The 22,790-nt window shown below is 35.7% G+C and overlaps 1 protein-coding gene across 1 annotated transcript in view; it reads left to right on the top strand.

The window, feature by feature from the left end:
* LOC150102168 (E3 ubiquitin-protein ligase rnf8-like) overlaps positions 1 to 22,790 on the top strand; it is a 125,145-nt gene that overhangs the window by 15,335 nt on the left and 87,020 nt on the right. Inside the window, exon 4 of the mRNA XM_090399167.1 lies at positions 13,986 to 14,366. Within this exon, the coding sequence (XP_090255293.1) occupies positions 13,986 to 14,366 (381 nt within the window). The remainder of the gene's footprint in view (positions 1 to 13,985; positions 14,367 to 22,790) is intronic.

Below are 22,790 nucleotides of genomic sequence, written 5' to 3'. Positions count from 1 at the left end.
GAGAATCTTGCAGACTTGTAGAGGATTTATTTAGAAGTATAACATCATCTGCATAAAGCAGAGCTGACATTAATATCTCCAATTTTGACATCAGGTTTAATACCACTTTCCTTCATAATGTGATCCATATAGATAATGAATAACAGAGGGGATAATGTACATCCTTGTCTCACACCAGATTTAACATTAAACCATCTTCCTGTACTTCCTTCAATTCTAACTGCTGACTTACAACTCAAATAAAGATGAAGTATTGCTTGATATAATGCTCCATTGACACCATATAACTGCAGCGTATTGAATAGCTTCTCTCTTGGCACCTTGTCATATGCCTTTTCCAAATCGACAAAACTTAAATACAGATCTTTGTTATATTCCCATGCTTTCTCGACTATTTGTCGTAAAGTGAAGATCTGATCCTGACAGCCTCTATTTGGCCTGAATCCAGCTTGTTCTTCACCAAGCTTTTCTTCCACAATTCTTCTCAACCGTTTCTCAAGTATACTTGCATAGATCTTGCCAGGAACACTCAGTAGGGAAATACCTCTGTAATTCTCACATGCAGTTTTATTTCCCTTTTTATATATGGGTACTATGAGAGCTCTACTCCAATCATCGGGAATTCGTCCCTCTGTCCAGGCTTTCTGAACTATGCAGTGCAGCCACTGTAAGACTTTTATACCACCATACTACTTCAGCATTTCTGGTCGAATATCATCTACTCCTGCTGCCTTTCCACATTTCAAGCCTTTGATGGCTTTTTCTACTTCAAGTATGGATATGTATTCCTGACTGTATGCCTGTTGAGTGTTTTTTACCACTGTGCTATCACTGCTTGTTTCATTTAGCAGTTTTTCAATGTAATTACTCCATACTTCAAGGATATCTTTTTCTCCTGTTTTCATGTCACCGTTATCATCTCTAATTCCTTTTACAGCACTCTTTCCTCCATTCCTAAGATTCTTCAACAACCTCCAGAATATTTTGCCACCTTCTTGATATTTATTTTCTATATTCTTGCCAAAGTCCTCCCATGACTTTTGTTTAGCTAGTTTTACACACTGTTTAGGTTTCTTACATTTGTCTCTGTATTCTGTAAGAGTAAAAGCTGACTTATTTGCCAGGAACTTTTGATATGCTTTCTTCTTTTCCTTCACTGCCTCTTTAACTTCCTGTGTCCACCAGGGAGTTCTGATTTTTTTATCCTTGCACACAACCTCACCACATGCCTCTCTGGCAGAATCAATCAATGTTTTCTTCAGAGTTTGCCACTGAATCTCCAAGGTTTGATTCCTGTTCTCAAACTCTTTCATTTTCTTTTCAATAATCTTTCTGTATTTTAATCTACAGTTCACATCTGAGAGCTGCTCAACTTTTATTCTCTTTAAAACTTTCTTACATGTTATTCTTTTCAATATGAAATTCAATTTTATCCTGCTCAAGACTAAATAGTGATCACTTCCAATTTCAAATCCTCTGTACACTCTGGTGTCCTGCACCAGGGAGAAGACATCACTATCAACAATAACATATTCAATGAGACTTTTCTTATTCCTTGCCTCTTCTCTCCATGTGAATTTGTGCACATTTTTATCCTGAGCAGAAATCCAACAGATATTTGCCATTATTATTAGCTTTGCTCTTTTCTCCAAATTTTCCCAAAATATTTTTGTATGTCTCTCAATCATTTCTTACTCTGCTATTTAGATCCCCAACAAGGACCAACTTTTTCCTTTTCATTGTGTCAGTTGCTTTTTCTAGAGCATCAAAAAATTCCTCCACTTCTACCTTAGTAGAACCTTCTGTGGGACCATAGGCACAAATAAGTCTCATTGTCCAGTTCCCCATTCTCATATTTGCCCACATTACTCTACTTGACACTGACTGCCATTCAAGAAGATTAGCCTCATATTTTGTGTTGAATACTATGGCTACTCCTTCTTTTCCTTGATTGTCATTGCCTGAATATAACATTTTGTATTTATTGCTTAGAAAGATCTCACCAGTTTTGGTCTTTTTTGTTTCAGTCACCCCTATTATGTCGATCTGGTACTTATCTAATTCCTCAGCTAGCTCCATTTCTTTGCCATTCAGGCTTCTTACGTTGATAGTACCAATCTTTAACTCTGGTGATGTTGAGTTGGGGTTTGTTTTCAGATTTGTTCCAGTAGCTGACTTTTCGCTGTTTGCCCTGGTTCCCTGGCAAAAACAATGGGGGCCTTGTTTAACCGGGCGACGCCCCAGCCGGCATGAAATTTTGTCATGTTGTACCATCATTTTTTATTTTGGTTTAACCAATAAGAATACAATTTGGTCGGCTAAATCCCAAATTGCCATCCCATTCTCGTTCGTTCAGTATCAAAGTAGATACCCAACAGGGTGCACCACGAGAAGGTGAGGATTGGACATTAGGTCAGAAGCCCTGGTCGGTTCTCCGCATTCCTTTAAAGGCTATGTGGAGGTCTCCTCTCAGTTATACAGCTTTGACCCTTAAGCACCCCATTGATGATGATGATGAAATAGTGTGATGTCTAATGACAACCTGCAATCAAATATCCCACATTAAGATCTGTTAAAGTGATAAAGTGATATTAAAATACCTGTAAGTGATATTTCCACTATGCATGTATAGGAGAAGTTGCATATATGTGGTGTAAGATAAGTAACTGCATAATTTCGAGGGTGGTCTGAAACGTTCTCAGCCTAACAATGAAAAAACAAATTTATAATTTCAAAATTATTTTGATTTTTCAACATAATCACCCTTAAGACAAATACATTTATTCCAGTGATGCTCCAGTGCCATTATCCCGTCCCCGTAGTGCTTCTCAATAAGATCTGCAAAATACAGCTGCAATCACCTCTTGATTCGAGAAAAAATGCTGACCAACAAGGAAGAGTTTTAGTGTTTTGGGAAGAGATAGAAATCAGAGGGAGCCAAATCTGGGTAATAGGGTGGATGTTCCAACAATTCATAGTACAGATCCCTTAATTTTCCCATTGCCAAAACACTTTTGTGGGCAGGTGCATTGTCCTGATGAAAGATGATTTTATTCTTCTGCAAACTGGGTCTTTTCTCATGAAATTTTTCATCTCGTCTGGTTAAAAGATCGGAATAATTCCCCAGTTATTGTTTTACCCTTTTCAAGATAATTAATAAAACAAAATGCCTTTAGCATTTTGTTTCATTAATTATCTTGAAAAGGTAAAACACTGATGTCATGACCTTTGCCGCTGTTGGAACCAACTTTGTCTTCTTTGGCACTGAACAACTGGCTTCTGTCCACTGTTTTGGCTGCTGTTTGGATTCTGGTATGTAATGGTGAATCCAAGTCTCATCCATAGTAAAAAATTAATGCACAAAATCGGTTTTATTCTTGTTAAAATGCTCCAAGCACTGTTCAGAGATTTTCTTGCGAGTGTGTTTTTGAGTTGCTGTAAGCAAGCACGGCACCCATCTTGCACAAAGCTTTTTCATATGCAATTTTTCATGCAAAATATATCCTACACATTCTTTTGAAATGCCTATAGTCCCAGCAATTTCATGCACTTACTTGCCAGTCATCCAGTGCCATATCGTGCACTTGATCAATGATTTCTTGTGTTGTTACACTTTTTTTAGACATCCTTCATGTTCAAGGCTGGTATGGCCACATTTAAACTTGGCAGCCCATTTCTTAATTGTCAAAAACAAAGGAGACGAATGCCCATAAACTTTTATGAACTTTGAATGAATTTCTTTTGACGTTAAATCTTTTTTTTACAAAGAATTTTATAGCCGCACAATACTCAATTTTATCCATTTCAAGGGATACTGGACATTTTTGCTTCAGACAAAACAAACTACTTGATAGAATGACTTGCAATTTCACATGGATGCTTATGACAGATGTACCAACTTAGAAAAAAAAAATTTCTTGCCACTAGTGTTGCCATCTATGGTCGAGGCCAAGAACTTTTCAGACTACCCTTGTATTTCTTAAACATAATTTTAAATTCCTTTAATTCTTGAACTGGAGTCATGAGAAACTCAATCTAGCTTTATTTCTCACAAAAAAAAAAAAGAAAAAAGACAGACTTTGAAAATAGGCAGAAACATTGAAACATCAACTGTATCTTGAATGGTGAACCTATAGAATAAGTTAAATATGGAAATAATAGACAACAAAATTAGTAAAGCTGGTATGGTAGGATGTCAGCTGAATAAATTTATATGAAATAAGAAAGAAATTAGTCAAAACACTAAATTATCTATATACAAATCAGTGTTTAAACTAATTTTAACGTATGGATCCGAGAGCTGGATTAGAAATAGAACACTCAAAGATTGGAGACCTCTGATATGAGAGTTCTGAGAAAGATTAGGGATGTGAACAGATGACATCAATGGCAGTATCACATAAAGACTATGTAATACTGTCATTGTTATTAGGAAAAGAGTTGCCATTGTTAGCATTCAGACTTGAGATTAGTTCTTCAGGGTGTCCCAAAATTCACGAAGAAGTAATTTTGATAAAAAACACAGGTTTTTAATTAAAAATTGTAATTTCTTATTTATTCATAAAGTATACAGTATAGGGTTATGCATGGAATAGCATATCGGGTAAATGGCCTCCACGGCTTTGCTGGCACATACGCACTCTTTTGTCGAAATTTTCCATGACCGTTTTGCATAAATGTGGCTGAATTTCGTTGATACAGCACTCAATTTCCTCCTTCAAGGCATGGGTGGTCGTGGGCTTGTTGGCATAAACCTTAGACTTCAAAAAACCTCAAAGAAAAAAAAGTCCAATGGCGTTAAGTCACATGATCTGGGCGGCCAATTCTGATCACCAAAACGGGAAATTACATGACCAGGAAATGACTCATGCAGTAATTGAATTGTTTCTCGGGCTGTATGGCATGTGGCACCGTCTTGTTGAAACCACATGTTGTCCACATCCATATCTTGCAATTTAGGCACAAAAGACTGGATTATCATGTCGCGATAGCAAGCACCATTAACTGTTATTGCCTTACCAGCCACATTTTCGAAGAAGAATGGACCGATGATGCCTCCAGCCCAAAATCCGCACCAAACAGCGACATGTCGTGGATGCATTTGTTTCTCAACAATCACTTGTGGATTTTCTGAATCCCAAATGCGACAATTTTGTCGATTAACGAAGCCATCAAGATGAAAATGAGCCTCATCGCTGAAGATGATTTTGTTCGCAAAATAAGCATTCACTTGTTGTTCCATAATCCATTCAACGAACTCTCTTCGCTGTGTGTGGTCAGTAGGCTTCAGTTCTTGAGTCAATTGAACTTTGTAAGCATAAAGATGCAAATCTTTCGTGAGAATACGCTGTAGAGAGCTTCTCGAAATGCGCAATTCAAGACCGCGGTGCCAAATTGATGTTCCTGGACTCTCAGCAACACTCTCACGAACTGCTTCGATGTTTTCTGTTGAACGACTTGTTGATGGATGGCCAAAGTGTATAAGATCACTAATTGATCCAGTTTCCTTGAATTTTTTAATTAATCTTTTCACAGTTGATAAAGTTAAATCACTATTCCGACCATATTTTGTACGAAAATTGCGAACTGTAGCTGTCAAACCTTCATTATTTTTAAAATATTGCTCAACAATGAAAATGCGTTGTTCTTTCATGTAGCGCTCCATTTTTAATAACCCTGAACTGTCAGCTGTCACGCTGTCTTTTTTTTCTCGTTGGCAACACTTTACCGCACAAATGGAGCTAAATTTAAATCTTGCGTGAATTTTGGGACACCCTGTACTAACTCATTCCTGAATGCTAACAATGGCAATTTCTTGTCTAATATCCTTCACTTAAATAAAATGTGGGACAAAAGATTAGCAAAACAAGTGTTCTTTGCCAGGTTGGTAGGAAAAGATCCAGAGGAAGACCAAGATGTAGATGGATTGATATGGTAAAAAGTGCCTTAAAAGGCAAAAATATAAGATCTTATAATATTGGAGTCTTGACAGATAACAGATTAATTTTGAGGAAAATTATTGATCAGAAGTTAGTGATGGTGTAACTTTTCATGTAGTACTATCATAATTATCCTGTACACCCTAGGTACATATCAGGAATTTGATGATGATGTAAAAAAAAAAAAAATTCACTATTACTTTTGACAACACCCAAATCTCTAGATAGATCAGATTTCTCTCCTTAGGGTTAGTCTAACATCTGAATCCCTCATGACGTAAACATATTACAGATACTGTATCTACAGCATCATCAGAAAAATTAGGTTTTCTTTTTTGCTCACTATGTTACTTTATCTCTGAACAGCTGCTAACTCTGTATAAATCTCAAATCATCTTATCATGAATATTGCTCTCAGATTTCATTTGGTGCATCTAAGAATCACTTAAAGAATACTTAGTGTAAAAGAGAGAATTTAGGTTGATTCATTACTCATCTCTCACCACTTCACTCCACTCTTGTACACAGATGTTCAGTTTCTGCAGCTTGCATTTTCTACAAATATTTCCATTTCACTGTTCATCAGAAAACACATCTAGCAGCTATACAACACTCCTTAGTTCAACTCTAAATTCAGCACAATGTTTTCTTCCTCTTCATTCATTCATTCCTTCTGTTGTCATTTAGAATGGCCCTCCTTATGTATTTCCTAAAGAGTACAATCTATGGTCCTTCTAAACCAATGTTAACATGCTTCTCTCTCTCCTTCTCTTTCTGCCTATCCATGCTATTAAATTATCATAGGTTGAACATCCCCCCTCCCCTCACAGATTGGGATTACCATAGAAAATGTTGGAAGTGGAACTGGAATAAGATCTCTGTTTATAAGTAATGTAGAACCAACTTCTAACCCAGAGTACGATCCTCACCTTTTCATGGTACACCCAATTAAAGTTTTTTTAATGGAAAAGAAAAAAACTGGTTCATGTTAGTGATGACATTAACTGTAGAATAGGAAATTAATCATAAACATACAGAAGTTGCTTAAGGGTCAAATCTAGATAACTGGGAGGAGATCTCAACATAGCCATTTAAGGAGTGTAGAGAACTGACCAGAACATCTAAATTAATATCCAGTCCTCACCTTCTTGTGGTAGACCTTAGCAAATATCGGCCTGGATACTGAACAAATGAAAATGGACTGGTGGTTTTGATTTAGATGACCAAATTGTATTCTGTATTGGCTTAAAGCAAAACAAAATGATGATGCAGAATGATGAAATATCATGCTTACAGAGGCTTCAGCTGATTAAACTTTGTTTAATTGGCTTCAGGTAACTACTAGAACAAACTCCAACTCAATATCAGCAGAATTCAAAACAGGAACTATCAATGTAAGAAGCATCACCAGAAAAGAATGGAACTGGTGGAAGAATTAGAGAGGTATCATGTTGACATAATTGGTGTTACTGAAACAAAGAAGACAAAAACAGGTAATATTCTTCTAAATAACAAATAAAATGTTATTCAGGCAATAATGATAAGGGAAAGGAATTAGTACCTGTAGTAATTAATTTTATATTTAATCCTAAACATGTATACTTGATATTTCTCTTCATATCAAATAGAATGATGTGGAAAAACACCCAAATGGAGATTTGGACATTGACCTATTTATGTCTACAATTCCACAGAAGATTTTTACTAGGAAAAGGAGAATTTTTGAATCATTAGAGACAGCAACAGACATAAAGGAAAAGTTGGTGATCTAAAATGCAGAATAGGAAATGAAAAAACCAGACATGTAGAAATGCTTTGGAAGAATCAGGAGAAAGAATAAAGCTAATAATAATTGTTAAGTACCTGCTGGATTTTTGTTCAGGATTAGTAATGATTATGGACTAGTCATTACTAACAACATGAAGATGTACAAAAATTTATATGGAGAGAAAATTAAACATCGGCACAATAAAATATGTAATGCTTAAGTCTACCAGGCTATAATATTTTTATGGTATCACTGAATTCTCCTGTGCTTAAGGGTCAAAGCTGTATAACTGAGAGGAGACCTCCACATAGCCTGTAAAGGAATGTAGAGAACCAACCAGGGCTTCTGAACTAATGTCCAATCCTCACCTTCTCTTGGTGCACCCTGTTGGGTATCTACCTGGATACTGAACGAACGAGGATGAGCTGCCAATTTGGGATTTAGCCGACCAAATTGTATTCTTATTGGCTTAAACCAAAATACAAAATGATGGTATAACATGACAAAATTTCATGCTGGCTAGGGCGTCGCCAGGGAACTAGAGCGAACAGGGAAAAGTCAGCTATTGGAAGAAATCTGAAAATGCACCCCAACTCAACATCACTAGAGTTAAAGATCGGTACTATCAACATAAGAAGCCTGAATGGCAAAGAAATGGAGCTAACGGAGAAATTAGATAAGTACCAGATCGACATAATAGGGATGACTGAAACAAAAAAGACAAAAACTGGTGCGATCTTTCTTAGCAATAAATACAAAATGTTATATTCAGGCAATGACAATCAAGGAAAAGAAGGAGTAGCCATAGTATTCAACACAAAATATGAGGCTAATCTTCTTGAATGGCAGACAGTCTCAAGTAGAGTGATGTGGGAAAATATGAGAATGCGGAACTGGACAATAAGACTTATTTGTGCCTATGGTCTCACAGAAGGTTCTACTAAGGTAGAAGTGGAGGAATTTTTGATGCTTTAGAAAAAGCAACTGACACAATGAAAAAGGAAAAGTTGGTCCTTGTTGGGGATCTAAATAGCAGAGTAGGAAATGATTGTCAGACATACAAAAATATTTTGGGAAAATTTGGAGAAAAGAGCAAAGCTAATAATAATGGCAAATATCTGTTGGATTTCTGCTCAGGACATGGACTGGTTATTACTAACACCATGTTCCAACATAAAAATGTGCACAAATTCACATGGAGAGAAGAGGCTAGGAATAAGAAAAGTCTCATTGACTATGTTATTGTTGATAGTGATGTTTTCTCCCTGGTGCAGGAAACCAGAGTGTACAGAGGATTTGAAATTGGAAGTGATCACTATTTAGTCTTGAGCAGGATAAAATTGAATTTCATATTGAAAAGAATGACATGTAAGAAACTTTTAAAGCTAATAAAAGTTGAGCAGCTCTCAGATGTGAACTGTAGACTAAAATACACAAAGATTATTGAAGAAAAAATGAAACAGTTTGAGAACAGGAACCTTGGAGATTCAGTGGCAAGCCTTGAAGAAAACTCTGATTGATTCAGCTAGAGAGGCATGTGGCGAAGTTGTCTGCAAGGATAGAAAAATTAGAACTCCATGGTGGACACAGGAAGTTAAAGAGGCAGTGAAGGAAAAGACGAAAGCATATCAAAAGTTCCTGGCAAATAAGTCAGATTTTGCTCTTAGAGAATACAGAGACAAATGTAAGAAAGCGAAACACTGTGTAAAACTAGCTAAACAACAGTCATGGGATGACTTTGGCAAGAACATAGAAAATAAATATCAAGAAGTGGTATGATATTCTGGAGGATGTTGAAGATGCTTGGAAATGGAGGAAAGAGTGCTGTAAAAGGAGTTAGAGATGATAAAGGTGACATGAAAACAGGAGAAAAAGATATCCTTGAAGTATGGAGTAATTACTTTGAAAAACTGCTAAATGAAACAAGGAGTGATGACAGCACGGTGATAAAACACACTGACCAGGCATGCAGTCAGGAATACATATCCATACTAGAAGTAGAAAAAGCCATCAAAGGCTTGAAATGTGGAAAGGCAGCAGGTGTAGATGATCTTCGACCAGAAATGCTGAAGTATGGTGGTATAAAACTCTTACACTGGCTGCACTGCATAGTTCAGAAAGCCTGGTTAGAGGGACAAATTCCCGATGATTGGAGTAGAGCTCTAATAGTACCCATATATAAAAAGTGAAATAAAACTGAATGTGAGAATTACAGAGGTATTTCCCTACTGAGTGTTCCTGGCTAGATCTATGCAAGTATACTTGAGAAATGGTTGAGAAGAATTGTGGAAGAAAAGCTTGGTGAAGAACAAGCTGGATTCAGGCCAAATAGAGGCTGTGAGGATCAGATCTTCAATTTACGACAAATAGTCGAGAAAGCAGGGGAATATATCAAAGATCTGTATTTAAGTTTTGTTGATCTGGAAAAGGCATATGACAAGGTGCCAAAAGAGAAGCTATTCAATACGCTACAGTTATATGGTGTCAATGGGGCATTATATCAAGCAATACTTAATCTGTATTTGAGTTGTAAGTCGGCAGGTAGAATTGAAGGAAGTACAGGAAGATGGTTTAATGGTAAATCTGGTGTGAGACAAAGATGTACATTATCCCCTCTGTTATTCATTATCTATATGGATCACATTATGAAGGAAAGTGGTATTAAACATGATATCAGAATTGGAGATGTTAATGTCAGTTCTTTGCTTTATGCAGTTATACTTCTAAATAAATCTGCTACAAGTTTGCAAGATTCCCTGACTAAATTGAATAACTGTTTGCTGTTTTAAGGATACTGTGACATAAGACTGAATGATATATGCATGTAAACACAAGAAAGATATTTAATTAACCAAATATTTCAGTCTGGAAATAGCAGATCATCCTCAGTGGTATTACAAGAATAGTTTTAAAAAAATGCAAGCTAGAATACTAATAATAGATCGTTAAAAATAGAACATGCCGCGTGATGTTATATCACTAAGTATTAAGTATAAAGCAGAATATTTTGAAGTAGAGACATAATTGAAAAAAAAAAAAATTAAAGAGTAATCTTGATTCCAGGAATGCGTTAGCAGAGCTAATCTCAGGTGGTATGGTCACTTAAACAGAATGGGCGAGGAAAGATTAGCAAAACAAGTGTTCTCTGCCATGTTGGCAGGAAAACGACCCAGAGGGTGACCAAGACATAGGTGGATTGGTACGGTACAATGTGCTTTAGGTGATAGAAATATAAGATCTGATAATGATAATATTTAAGTCTTGACAAGTAATAGACTGATTTGGAGGAAAATTGTAGATAGGAAGTTAGTAATGATGTAAATTTTTCATGTAGTACTATCATATGCCGGCCTGGTTGGCTGAGTGGTTAGTTTATCCGCTCTCCCGCCAAAAGCTGCGGGTTCAAATCCAGCCGTGGGTATGGATGTTTGTGAACAATGCTGGTAGTAATGGTGGTCGGCTGTAGATGGTGTTGGTGTAGATAATGAATGTAGTTGAGTGGTTGTGACGGAGAGTTGTGGAGTAGGTGCCCTTTTTGATGAGTCCTTGGACTCCCTGGAGGTGCTGTGTAATAATAATATCCTGTACACCCCTTGAGGGTACATGTGAGAAATTTGATGATGATGTGATGTCAGAAAAGCATATATAAAGATGCTGTATTTTTCTCTTATTTATAATCTGTATACTGTATTAAGGGAAAGTTGTGTTAAACCTAGGTGCATCTGTAGCCTTGTAGTAATATCAGTCTTTATCATAGGCAAGATTTTTTAACCACCCAACTGTAAAATTGACATAATATTCATACTATACTACCTAGTAAATATAATCTATCTCATGTTCCTAGTATTAGGAACATGAGATAGATTTTCAAGCGTGCTTCTTTTTTGTGCAATATTTGGATTGAGTGTTCTATTTATTAGGCCTATAATCTGTAAAAATTTTGTAGTTTTTAAATTTGTCTTTTTCTCCTTTATATGATATTTCACATTCAAGATAATTGAAAGTATTTATCTCTTCTACTATTTTATTATTAATAATTATTTTACTTCTAACTGGAAATTGTCCATTTCATGGACAATTTCCAGTTAGAACATTATTTTAGTTTTATCTATGGATTCATTCCAAACTGTTCTACTATATAATGTTTAAATTATATGTTGCTTTTTGTAAATTGTCTTTCTTCCTTATCTGATATTATTATTATCTGATCATCTGCAAATAATATCATATTTATTTTGTTGTTCTGGAATATTTCTATACCTGGATTATTTAAGGTATTCCATTATATTAATATTTCATTAATCCAATGAGTAAGACATCCTTGTCTTACTCCTTGGTTTATAGATTGTTTTTTAGATAATTTTTAATTTATTTTTATTTTTATTTCATTATCTTTATATTCAATATTGCATGTAGCGAAATATTAGGTATATTTATTCTTTGTAAAATATCAAAGAGTATATATCTTTTTACTTTGTCAAATGCTTTTCCATAATCTAAAAACAAAAGATGAGTTTCTAACTTAAATTCTCTTCTTTTTTCTATGAGTAGTAGTTTTAAACAAAAAGCTGCATCCATTGTAGAGCATTCTTTTCTAAATCCATTTGGACATTCTAATATTTTTTCACTGTATATTTTCATTTTTTCATTAAGTATTCTACTATATAGAAAGGGGGATGGTAAATCCCTTTATGTTTTTTATAGCTGGGTATGAAATATATTGTACTATATATTTTGTAGCATGTATTCAATAAACTAATACCCCTGTAATTAGCACGTTTTCTTTTATTCCTCTTTTTAAATATTGATATTACTATATTTGTATTCCATTCTATATGTTCATTTGTACATATTTTATTTAAAAATTTTAATAATCATACAGTTGAGTTTATCCTATCTTCTCCTGCTGATTTACCATTTTTTATTTTACATAGGTTGTCCTTTAATTCATATTAAACATATTGAACATATTGAAACATTAATAAGGATACAGTAAGCTTTGTTTTTCTGTGACGATGGTATTCTACTCTTAAGTAAGTTTACTTCAAGTCTTGAAGTTTTTCAGCAAATTAAATAATTGTTGTAACAAATTTGGTATGAAAGTGAGCAATAAAAAGACTAAATCTATCAAAACAGATAAGAAAACCAAAAATATAAACTGCATTCTCAATAGTGATGTTATAGAATAGGATAAGTTAAACCAGAATCCCAAGCTAGCTGTTTACAGACAGTTTAAACCTATTTAACCTGTTGATAAGAGTTGGAAATAAAATAGTTGATCAGAGACCATAGAAATAAGTTCTGAGATAAAAATAGAGAATGAATGAATGAACAAGAGGCATTGATGGCAGAATTATTAGAAATAAAGATATTAGAAATAACATTATTAATATTATGAGTTTGTAAGGAGTGCTAATTTGATATTGCAGTGAAAAAGATCTAGCTGAAGACCAAAATATGACTTGATTGAAAGCAATTAGGAGTTCCTTAAAGGATCTAAATATGAACTGATCATATTAGAAACCTCTGACCAGTTTGAAAGAAATACGAAATTAGTAATGAAATATTATGTTGAGACTATAATAATACCCAATGCTGATGATGATCTTAGCACCTTTTTAAAGCTCACATACTCTCATTTTATGCTGATAATGTGTTTACCTGATAAATCAGATAAACAAGGTGATTTTAGCACAGTGCTTAAGTTTAAGCAAAATTACATATAATTTCCAGGTGTATGTGTGAGGGGTGGGCGGGATACATACTGTCATTTAAGCATGTGGTAGTATTACTACCCTGAATGCAAAACCCATTACAACCGTAGGAGCAGCAACAGGTTTGTTAATGATGAAGAGTTGGCAAGGATAGCTTTACTATCCTGAGCATAGGACAATGTGAATGCTGTGCAGATCAAGAAGTCCAAAGAAATTCATATGGTATGCCATATGAATATGTATAAAGCAAACGAGTCTATACAGAGCACTTACTGTATACCACTTTCACTTCATGATGTTAAATTGTTTATTGTGCAGTGGATATGTAATATTTCTTGTCTGAATTAATATCAGTGATTCAGACAAGAAATCTATGTCTATTTTAGCATAGACATAGATTTGTCTATGCTAAAAATAAATAAATCTATTTTTAGCATAGACAAATGCTTTAATCAGCACTAACAAATGAGGGAAGATTACTGAAAATATATTTTACAGTTGATTGTTGTATTTCTGTATTACATGCTGTTCTGTATTTTTGACATCTCCATTTTTTTTTTCTAGGCGACAAGTCTCCCTGTAGAAATTAGTACTGATGTAAATAGTGAAAAACAAACAGATGATCTCAATGTTATTGACTCTCGTGTGCCTTTGAATGATATTCCCGATACTGTTACTGATGGAAACTGTAGCCCTTCTTTATTGTGTATAGACAGTGATGTTGACAATATGGATTCTCTTCAGGAAAATGTAGGTATTGAAAATGTGAACAATTCATCATATGCTGTTTGTGCTGATTATCATCTAGAAAGTGTTCAGAATCTACAAATAAAGTTAGAAAATTTGCAAGATCAACTTTTACAGAAAGAGAAATTACAAGCAGATTTGTCTAAAAAACTCCAGGAAAAGAAAGAAGAATTGCAACAATGTAATAAAGAAAAGCATGTAAGTTTGTTGTTTTACTTTATGGTAAAAAATTATTTTTTTACTTTTTTTAAAGTATTTTTTCTCTTTTTTTGATAGGAAAAAAACTTCGGTCATTTCAGAACTCAATCTTGTTACATTCCTTGCCAAAAATAATCCACTCCTCTTGATTGCATTTTTGCTAACATTTAAACTGTAACCAAAATAAGGTTGCTGTTTTTTAAATAGTGATTTCCTTGAGCTTATTTTATGCATAAAAATAGCACAGTGACTGCTTCAGCAGAACCTATATGGCTTAGTTGGCATAGATGAGCTTTTTGGTAGAAAAGACTTGGGTTTGAATCATGCCCACGACGTGAGAAACCTTTATCAGGTCTTTTCAATCAAATGGTGAGATAGCCTGTCTGATAAGGAGGTAGAAGATTTTTCATCCCCCAGAACTGAGAAATCGCCCTGTGAACACACAGATCCACAGCTAAAAAATACTTGTCCTTATGGGATGCAGCATAGGAGTGACGTGCCAGCTGCATTAATTTGCTGTGACCCCTAATCAGGGGACTCTACCCATCCTAAGGTACAGATGAGTTGAAAAGAACTGCTTTAGCATTAATAAAATATAGTTTTGTAAAATTCAGTGTAGCTTAGAAATTTACAAGCGCTTTACATCGATTTTTACAGAGGTCACATCTCAAAAGTTAGTTTTGTAAAAATAAACTTTGTATAAAGAATGTATATATTCCGATGGGAAATTAACCTGTTTAAATGTAGTGAACAGAGAATGTTTAAAATTAGTAACAAGAGAAAATGCTGTGTCACTGGAAATTGTATGTTATTGTTTTAACTAAGTGCTTTGGAAAATCTTTGTTTCAAGCTCTGTGTATGCCCCCCCCCCCCCCCCCGCCTTCAAGGTCATTCTTGAAAGGGTCGGTGCAGATCAGACAAGGTTCTGCTGTCCGACAAATCGGATTTTGAAGTGCGCTTGAGATAACAAAGAAATGATCGGCTTTAATATTAGATCAAGGAGTCGTGCCGAATTCTTTGTGGGCCTCAACTCTTCATACAAGGTCCTGGAGACGGAGAAATAAAAGGGTGTAGACGAGAACATCGAGGATCGACAGTCGAAAACAGAGGACACAACTATACGGCTAGGGCACGCCAGAAGTCGGAGGGAAGCAGAGAAGAAAAAATGGAAGCTGTTCCACCTGAGGCTGTCTAGATCTAGGAATTGGCTGTGGTAGATAACTGGAAGCTAATAACCGAAGAGCGGACTTCAGCGCCTGGAGAAGAATGCATTGCCATCTGAACGAGACTGCATAAGCTCCACGTGTTGGACCTCTTTGTCCAAGCCCATGAGTGCCGGAGATCAGCATTCCAAAACCCCGCCAACAATCTCTGATGAGAGCAGGTGAAGCAAGATACTATAGAGAGAAATCTAAGGCCTGAGATGGAAGAAAAGTCTGAGAACTCTAGAGCAGAACCTTCAATGAGTGCGCGGCCCAGATGACAGAGCATATGTGAGTTTATTCCAATTTTATGTTCTATGTTTCTTTTATGTAATCTAGGAGAGATAATTTAAATGGGCTGATAAGATATAAGGTACTAGAAATAAGCAGTGTCTGTAAGAAAGCCTTTTGGTTTGTTGGTAATTGGAATACAATTGTGAGATAACTTGGCATAACAAGTTAATTTCTTTATGAATAGATTAGAATTGTCTTTTCTTATAAAGCAGAGAAGTAAATGAATATTTTTGCAGTATAGTTTGTTTAGAATTGCAAAGGGAAGTTTTAGACACTAAATTCTAACGGATAAGTAGAGAGAGTAACCTCCCTATCATTTAATTGATGTACTTTTGTATTAGTGTAAATAATTGTGGTTTAATTATATGTCAACATAGTGCCACCTGATCTTTTGATTTACAATGCACTGTTCCTAAATAAACTCGGACCTGAGAGTGGGAAACAAATAAGGTATTAGAAGCGTAATTTAAGTGCATGTGAACCACAACTGTTTATGCTATTTTATTTGAAGGAATTTATGCCAGAGAGAGAAAGAGAGATCTGCGAGCCGTATTGCTGAATCTTATGCCTAGAAAGGAATATTGGTGGCACAGTCTGAACAAACAAATTTTCCAGTACTCTGAGGCATACGACTAGTAGTGTGAAAGGTGGATAGAAATTTGTATGAAAGAGTAAGTCACTAAGGAGACACAAGATAGATAAGAAACTAACAAGGATAGAGAATAATTAAGATATTACGAAAAGTGCTGCTGAACGCAACATAATAAAGTAGAAAAATATAAAGAGGCAAATATATAGATTAAAGTTTACAATACAAATATCGAGCTTCATTTACAGTTTTATTAAATTTTATGTAGTTTGTGATTGTCTGTGGAAATAGTGGTGGTGTAATTGCGATTAGTTGTAGTTAGTGGATTGAGTGGTTGAGACAGAATTGTAGAATAGGTTCTCTCCCTCAATGAGTTTGGACTATCTGGAGGTGTCACATAATAATAACTAATAATAATAATTCTGCTATTGTTCTCAAAATCATCATAAAAATAAATGATTAATTTACTTTTTCTTAAATACTAAAAAAAGTTTTTGTGCTTAATGCACAAAGAAAAAAAATCAACAAAAAAATTAATAATAAATAATAAAAAAAACCTCAGTTATTAATGATTGAAATTTACAGCTGTAGTAGCATGCACCAATGAATGAATTCTTCGAAACAGTATGCACTGTACTATTAAGATAGAATATTGTTACATTCATAAAACAGCAATGTACTTTTACACTTATACAAGGTGTTACTATAAAGGAATAATACTGCTTTATTTATAAGTAGATGTATACTTGGCAAAACATGAACTAGAAAGAATTTACTGCTCATTGGACCTGTCTGCATGATTTTTTAAGCAGGTGAGGATTGAGAGAGAATTTCATTGACATTTTTCTAGAAGAGGTTAGATCATAGTTTTTTGGGAATACTTCACGAGGAAAGCTGTTCCAGATGACAGAGGTTGATGAAATAAAGAAGGAAGAGGAAAAGAAAGGAGTAGGTTGCTTAAGGGTCAAAGCCAGATAACTGAAAAGAGACCTCCACATTGCTTGTAAGGAATGCAGAGAACTGACTAGGGCTTCTGACCTAATGTCCAGTCCTAACCTTCATGTGTTGCACCCCATTAGTAGGTATCTGCTGGGTACTGAATGAACGAGGATGGGCTGGTAATTTGAGACTTAGCCAATCAAATTGTACTGTCTGTTGGCTTAAACCCGAAATAAACATGATTGTAGAACATTATGAGATTTCAAGCCAACCAGAGGTCATCTGGGTGAACAAGACCCTCTTCCTTTTTTATCAAGCAAGCAGAAAACCATGAGCAAAATCAGAGAACCATGACAAACAGTGAAAAGTCAACTACTGGAAAAAAACTCCAGATCAACATCTATAAAAAGGAGAACAAACCCAGATGATGTATTTTTGGCTGAAGGCATGCAATACAATGTTTCAGATAGAGAAGGAATGCTCCTTGGTCATCTGTTTCCAGAGATGAATGAGAAGAATGATGCTAGAAGATCATTTTATCTTTAGGCGATGTTGCAATACTCCCATTGGCACAAAAGTTTTCTGTTTGCTTTTTCAAAGTTAAACTTAGCTCTGTTAATGATGGATTTACAAGTATTGTGTGCTTTAGTGTAAGCTGTGAATGAAACTGTAATTTTAGTCTCAAGGCACTTACAAGCTGTTTTCTTTTCTTGGAACTGCCCACACCAACTTCAAAAACAATGACTTGGGTGTAGGATGGGAATTTTGAACAGGTCAGGATGAAGGCCTTCATTTCAACATGGATAACTTATCAACTTATATATCTCCATCATATCATCCCTCTTCCTTCTATCCACTATACTGCAAATTGCATTGTCTCAACCTTTCTTTGTATTCAACATTCCAGAGATCAGAAACTATTTTGGTCAATAGCCTCTGGACTCCATTTAACATCTTCTCCAATATTATTAGCATTCTGGTTTAAACAGCAATGGCCCTAAAACAGATCCCTGAGGCAAACCACTAATGACTTTCCTCTTCTGGAATATTGCTTCCCCAAACACAACTTGTTGATGCATATCAGGCAGCCAATCTCAAGTCCAGTGCACTAGTTTACTACCCAACCCATCCATGCTAATTTGATTATTAACTTATCATGTGGTAATCTATCAAAAGCCTTTGTAAAGTCTAAGTATACTACTGTGTATACCTCTCCTCTGTCCAAGGAAGCTGCCACCTTATTGTAATAAGCAAGTAGATTACTAAAACATGATCTACCTTAGCAAATCCATGCTGTCTATCAAAAATATATTTCAACACTTTAACCACAACACCTGACATACAGATTGGTCTATAATTTGACGCTTGAATTCTGTCACCTTCTTAATGAAGTAATACAATCTTGCCTTCCTTCCACTCCTTTGGAACTTTACATATTTTTCCTTAAACAAATATGTCACGGTAGATGTCAACTCCCTGGCACATTCCTTCAAAATATGCAGTGATATATCATCACGTCCAACAGCTTTATTAACATCAAGTTTGGTTAATTCCCCATATACAATCAAAATGAGTCTCTCTCTCTCCTCATCATCATCCACTGCTCTCAAACTCTCCATTATGCCACATTCACAAGGATGAAAGACCTTTATGAACTGCTCATGAAATATCTCAACTATATCCTCCACAGCAGTTGCACTTATATCATTTTCTCCAATCAGTGCCATCCTACCATAATCATTCTTTCTTTTGCTGGCTACATATTCGAAAGAACTCCATGGGATTTTTTTTCCCCCCTTCATTATCTGACTGCTGCTCATACTGAACTTTTGTTACCCTTACCAACTGAGTCACCCTCCTTGTCTGTTCTTTGTATTCTTCATGGAATTGATTATTACCACTCCTCTCATATTGTCTCCAGAATTTTTTTTTCTCTGTATTGCATGCTTATTGTCTTCATTCATCCATTTCACACCTACCTTATTTAACTTTCGAACTTTGGATTACATATAGACATACTGTAAAATCTCTCATGATATGTGACTTCGTAACTTATCATTTTAATTTCTTCATGTTTTTTGTTTAGGAGAATCTACTCAGAGAAGCGTTAATTTTTGATTGAAATAATCTTTTATTTCAATGGTTAGGATATCCGTTCTCCAGCCAAAAGGCTGCGGGTTCAAATCCCACCATGGGCATGGATGTTTGTAATTGTGAAAATACTAGTACTGGTGATCGGTGGTAGATAGTGTTGGTGTAGATGATGAAGGTAGCTGCATTTGGTAGAGTGGTGGAGACGGAGGGTTGTAGAGTAGGTGCTCTCCCTCAATGAGTCTTTGGACTCCCTGGAGGTGTTACATAATAATAATAATGTTGTATTGAGCCTTTGTTAAAATAATGAGCCTCACGAAGTCATCATGTAACGATATTAATACATGTTAAATCAGTGAGTCCAATTATAAAGATAGTGAAGAATTCCAGGAATTGTCATAGATGGAAATTTCCAAAGACTCGCGAAGAATGACGTCATTATGGCCATAGCACAATATGTGACCATAGTGAAGAAGTCTAAAAATTGCCATGGATAAAGAATTCCAAAGACATGTGAAGAATGACATCAGCATGCCTTGGATACTTTGCACAGAATCGCATGAAAGAAAACTATCATGCTCCATCATAGTAAATACTATAATGGAAAGGATTAAAAACTAATTTTAATGCTTCCAGTATTTTGTCTTACAAAATAACTCTTATACTTGTAACACACAGACACAAAGACAACACAATACTGTATGAAACAGGTGAATGACTCTAAAGTCCTATCCAGGTGTAATGTGGGATCTCTGACAGTAATTGTTTACCAAATTTTGGTAAGTTTTATGCATCCGTATTTATTTAAATTCGGTTGATATCCGAGTGCCACTACTGATTCTGAAAACAGTCTTTTCTTTTCAAATTTACTATGATGGAGCATGGTGAATTTCTTCCAGGAGATCCTGTCCATTGTATGCAATACATGAACTGCAAGACCAAATTGACCATAGGTTGTGATTGCAGATGTACAGTTTGTGTTATTCTAAATGGATGGTCACTAATCTACCTGTGTCAGAGTATATCAAGTACCCTCTTCCAGCTTGCAGGAACAGGGTACTTTATATACTCCAGGCACTGAGAGAGGAGCCAGGCTGATCTTTGGTAGAAGGGATAAGAGTAGCAAGTTTCCAGTGGGACTTAAAAGCTGTATTACTGTGGAAAAGGAAATTAACAATAGTTTGTCCCTAATATACAGTAAAGGAAATGTTACCTAATGGTAACCTTTCCTTTACTGTATATAGAAAACCCACTCACACATGCAGATACATTCACATATTTTTCCACCACCATCCCTCTCAACAATTTGGCATTATTAAAACTCTAACCAATAGCTTATAATCTTTGTTCCTGTGGAACCTCTCTTTCAACTGAACTCACCACATATACAATACCTTTCTTTCCAATGGCTACAGTGATTACAGAATTAAACATGTAATCAGTTCCTCCCACATTCTTTGACCATCACTCCAGAAGGATATCAGAAATGCCATAACCATCCCTTACATCCTTGGCAGATCAGAAAAATAGCCAGGTCTTTAAAAAAAAATACAACCTCTACACAGCTTTTAAGCCCCACTGGAAACTTGCTATCCTTATCTGTTCTACCAGAGTTCTACTAATATGGCAATATTAGTGTTGTGTTTTCTCTTTGTGTGTATTACAAGAGTTATTTGTAATCCCTGAAGATGTCTCAGTGACTGAGACAAAATATTGGAAGCATTAAAATTGGTTTTAGTCCTTTCTTAGTGCTGTAAATATTCCATTAAACCTCCATTATGATGTCCTTCCAGCACTTAAGCCTTAACACACAGACAGTAAATACAAACTTGAGAGACTTATTTTAGAATCATTGGAAGACATAAAAAACTAGTTTAATGTCAAGAAATATGGTTGTTTTAAACTTCCAAGATTTTGGGAAACTTTATTCTTAGGCCTCTTGCCCAACATCTAAGGCAAGCCAGCAGCATCTGTAGGTGCCAATCATGAGACTGTAGTCTTTATATATTCTAATTTTATTTTGTGTGCTATGACAATTTTAACATTGAATTTCTGAAGCCAGAATGAAGATCAGTGTGGCCAAAACTGAAACATTTGTGGTCTCAAGACAACCATCCCAGTGCACTCTACATGTAAGTGGAGTCCTAATGAGGCAGGCTGAGAAGTTTAAATACCTTGGGTCCATATTCACGAGTGATGGAAAGTGGGACGTAGAGCTAGATACTCGAATTGGCTCAGCAAGCTCAATATTGTGAGAGCTTGGCTGTTCAGTAGTATTGAAGCGGGAGTTAAGCCAGAAGGCAAAACTGGCTGTCTTCAATACAGTCTATGTCCCCATCCTCACCTATGGTCATGAGAGTTGGGTAATAACCGAAAGAATGTGGACACGAATCCAAGCAGCTGAAATGAGGTTCCTTCGAGGGGTTGCAGGGCTGACAAGACTCGACAGAGTCAGCAGCTCTGCAATTCGGGAAACCCTCAATACTCAACCGCTGCTTCTCCATGTTGAGAGATTGCAGTTACGTTGGTACAGGCACCTGGTCAGAATGCCACAAGAGAAGCTCCCTCAGCAGGCCCTCTTTGCCAAGCCAGAGGATGGAAGGCCAAGGATTCGCTGGATAGATTATATCCAAAACCTTGGGTGAACATGTTTGGGAATCCCACCAGAACACCCGAGCTTGGTGGCTGAGGATTGTGACCATTGGAAGTTCCTCTTGCAGCTGTTGCCCCCACAACCCAATTAGGAAAGGTGGGCCTTGAAGATGTATGAATGTATGTATTTCTGAAAAATTAAATTAACTTATGGAAATCTAATCTCATCTTCTCAACATATAACGTACAGACACTCAAGAAAACTGGAAAAAACTTTTGAGCTACTTAGAGGAGCAGAAAAAGTCAACATAGACATTATATGTATACAAGAACATAGATGGAGAAGTGACAATCATGAAGTGAATGAAACATCATCAGCTGACAAAAAAATGGAGATTTATTTATAACTCAGCAAACAATGATGGTACTGGAGGGGTTGGAATAATGCTCAAGAAGGAACTAGCAGAAAAAGTAACATCAATTGAAAAAGTGTCTGAAAGAATTCTCCTCATAACCATAAGTACCAACCCAAAACTGACAATAATATCCACATATGCTCCTACAGAATGTGCTCCACTAGAAGACAAAGACACCTATTATAAAGATCTTTCTGAAACTGTTATGAACTTCCCAGTTCACAATGTCACACTCATTGGTGGTGATTTTACCCAAATTGGTAAAGACATTGCTAATGCTACTAAAAACGTAGGTAAATAC

Source organism: Typopeltis vanoorti, chromosome 10 (assembly GCF_054136105.1).
Source record: "Typopeltis vanoorti isolate ZY-2024b chromosome 10, IOZ_Tvanoo_1.0, whole genome shotgun sequence".
Lineage (NCBI taxonomy): Eukaryota > Metazoa > Arthropoda > Arachnida > Uropygi > Thelyphonidae > Typopeltis > Typopeltis vanoorti.
This window is presented reverse-complemented; position numbering and strand designations above follow the sequence as displayed.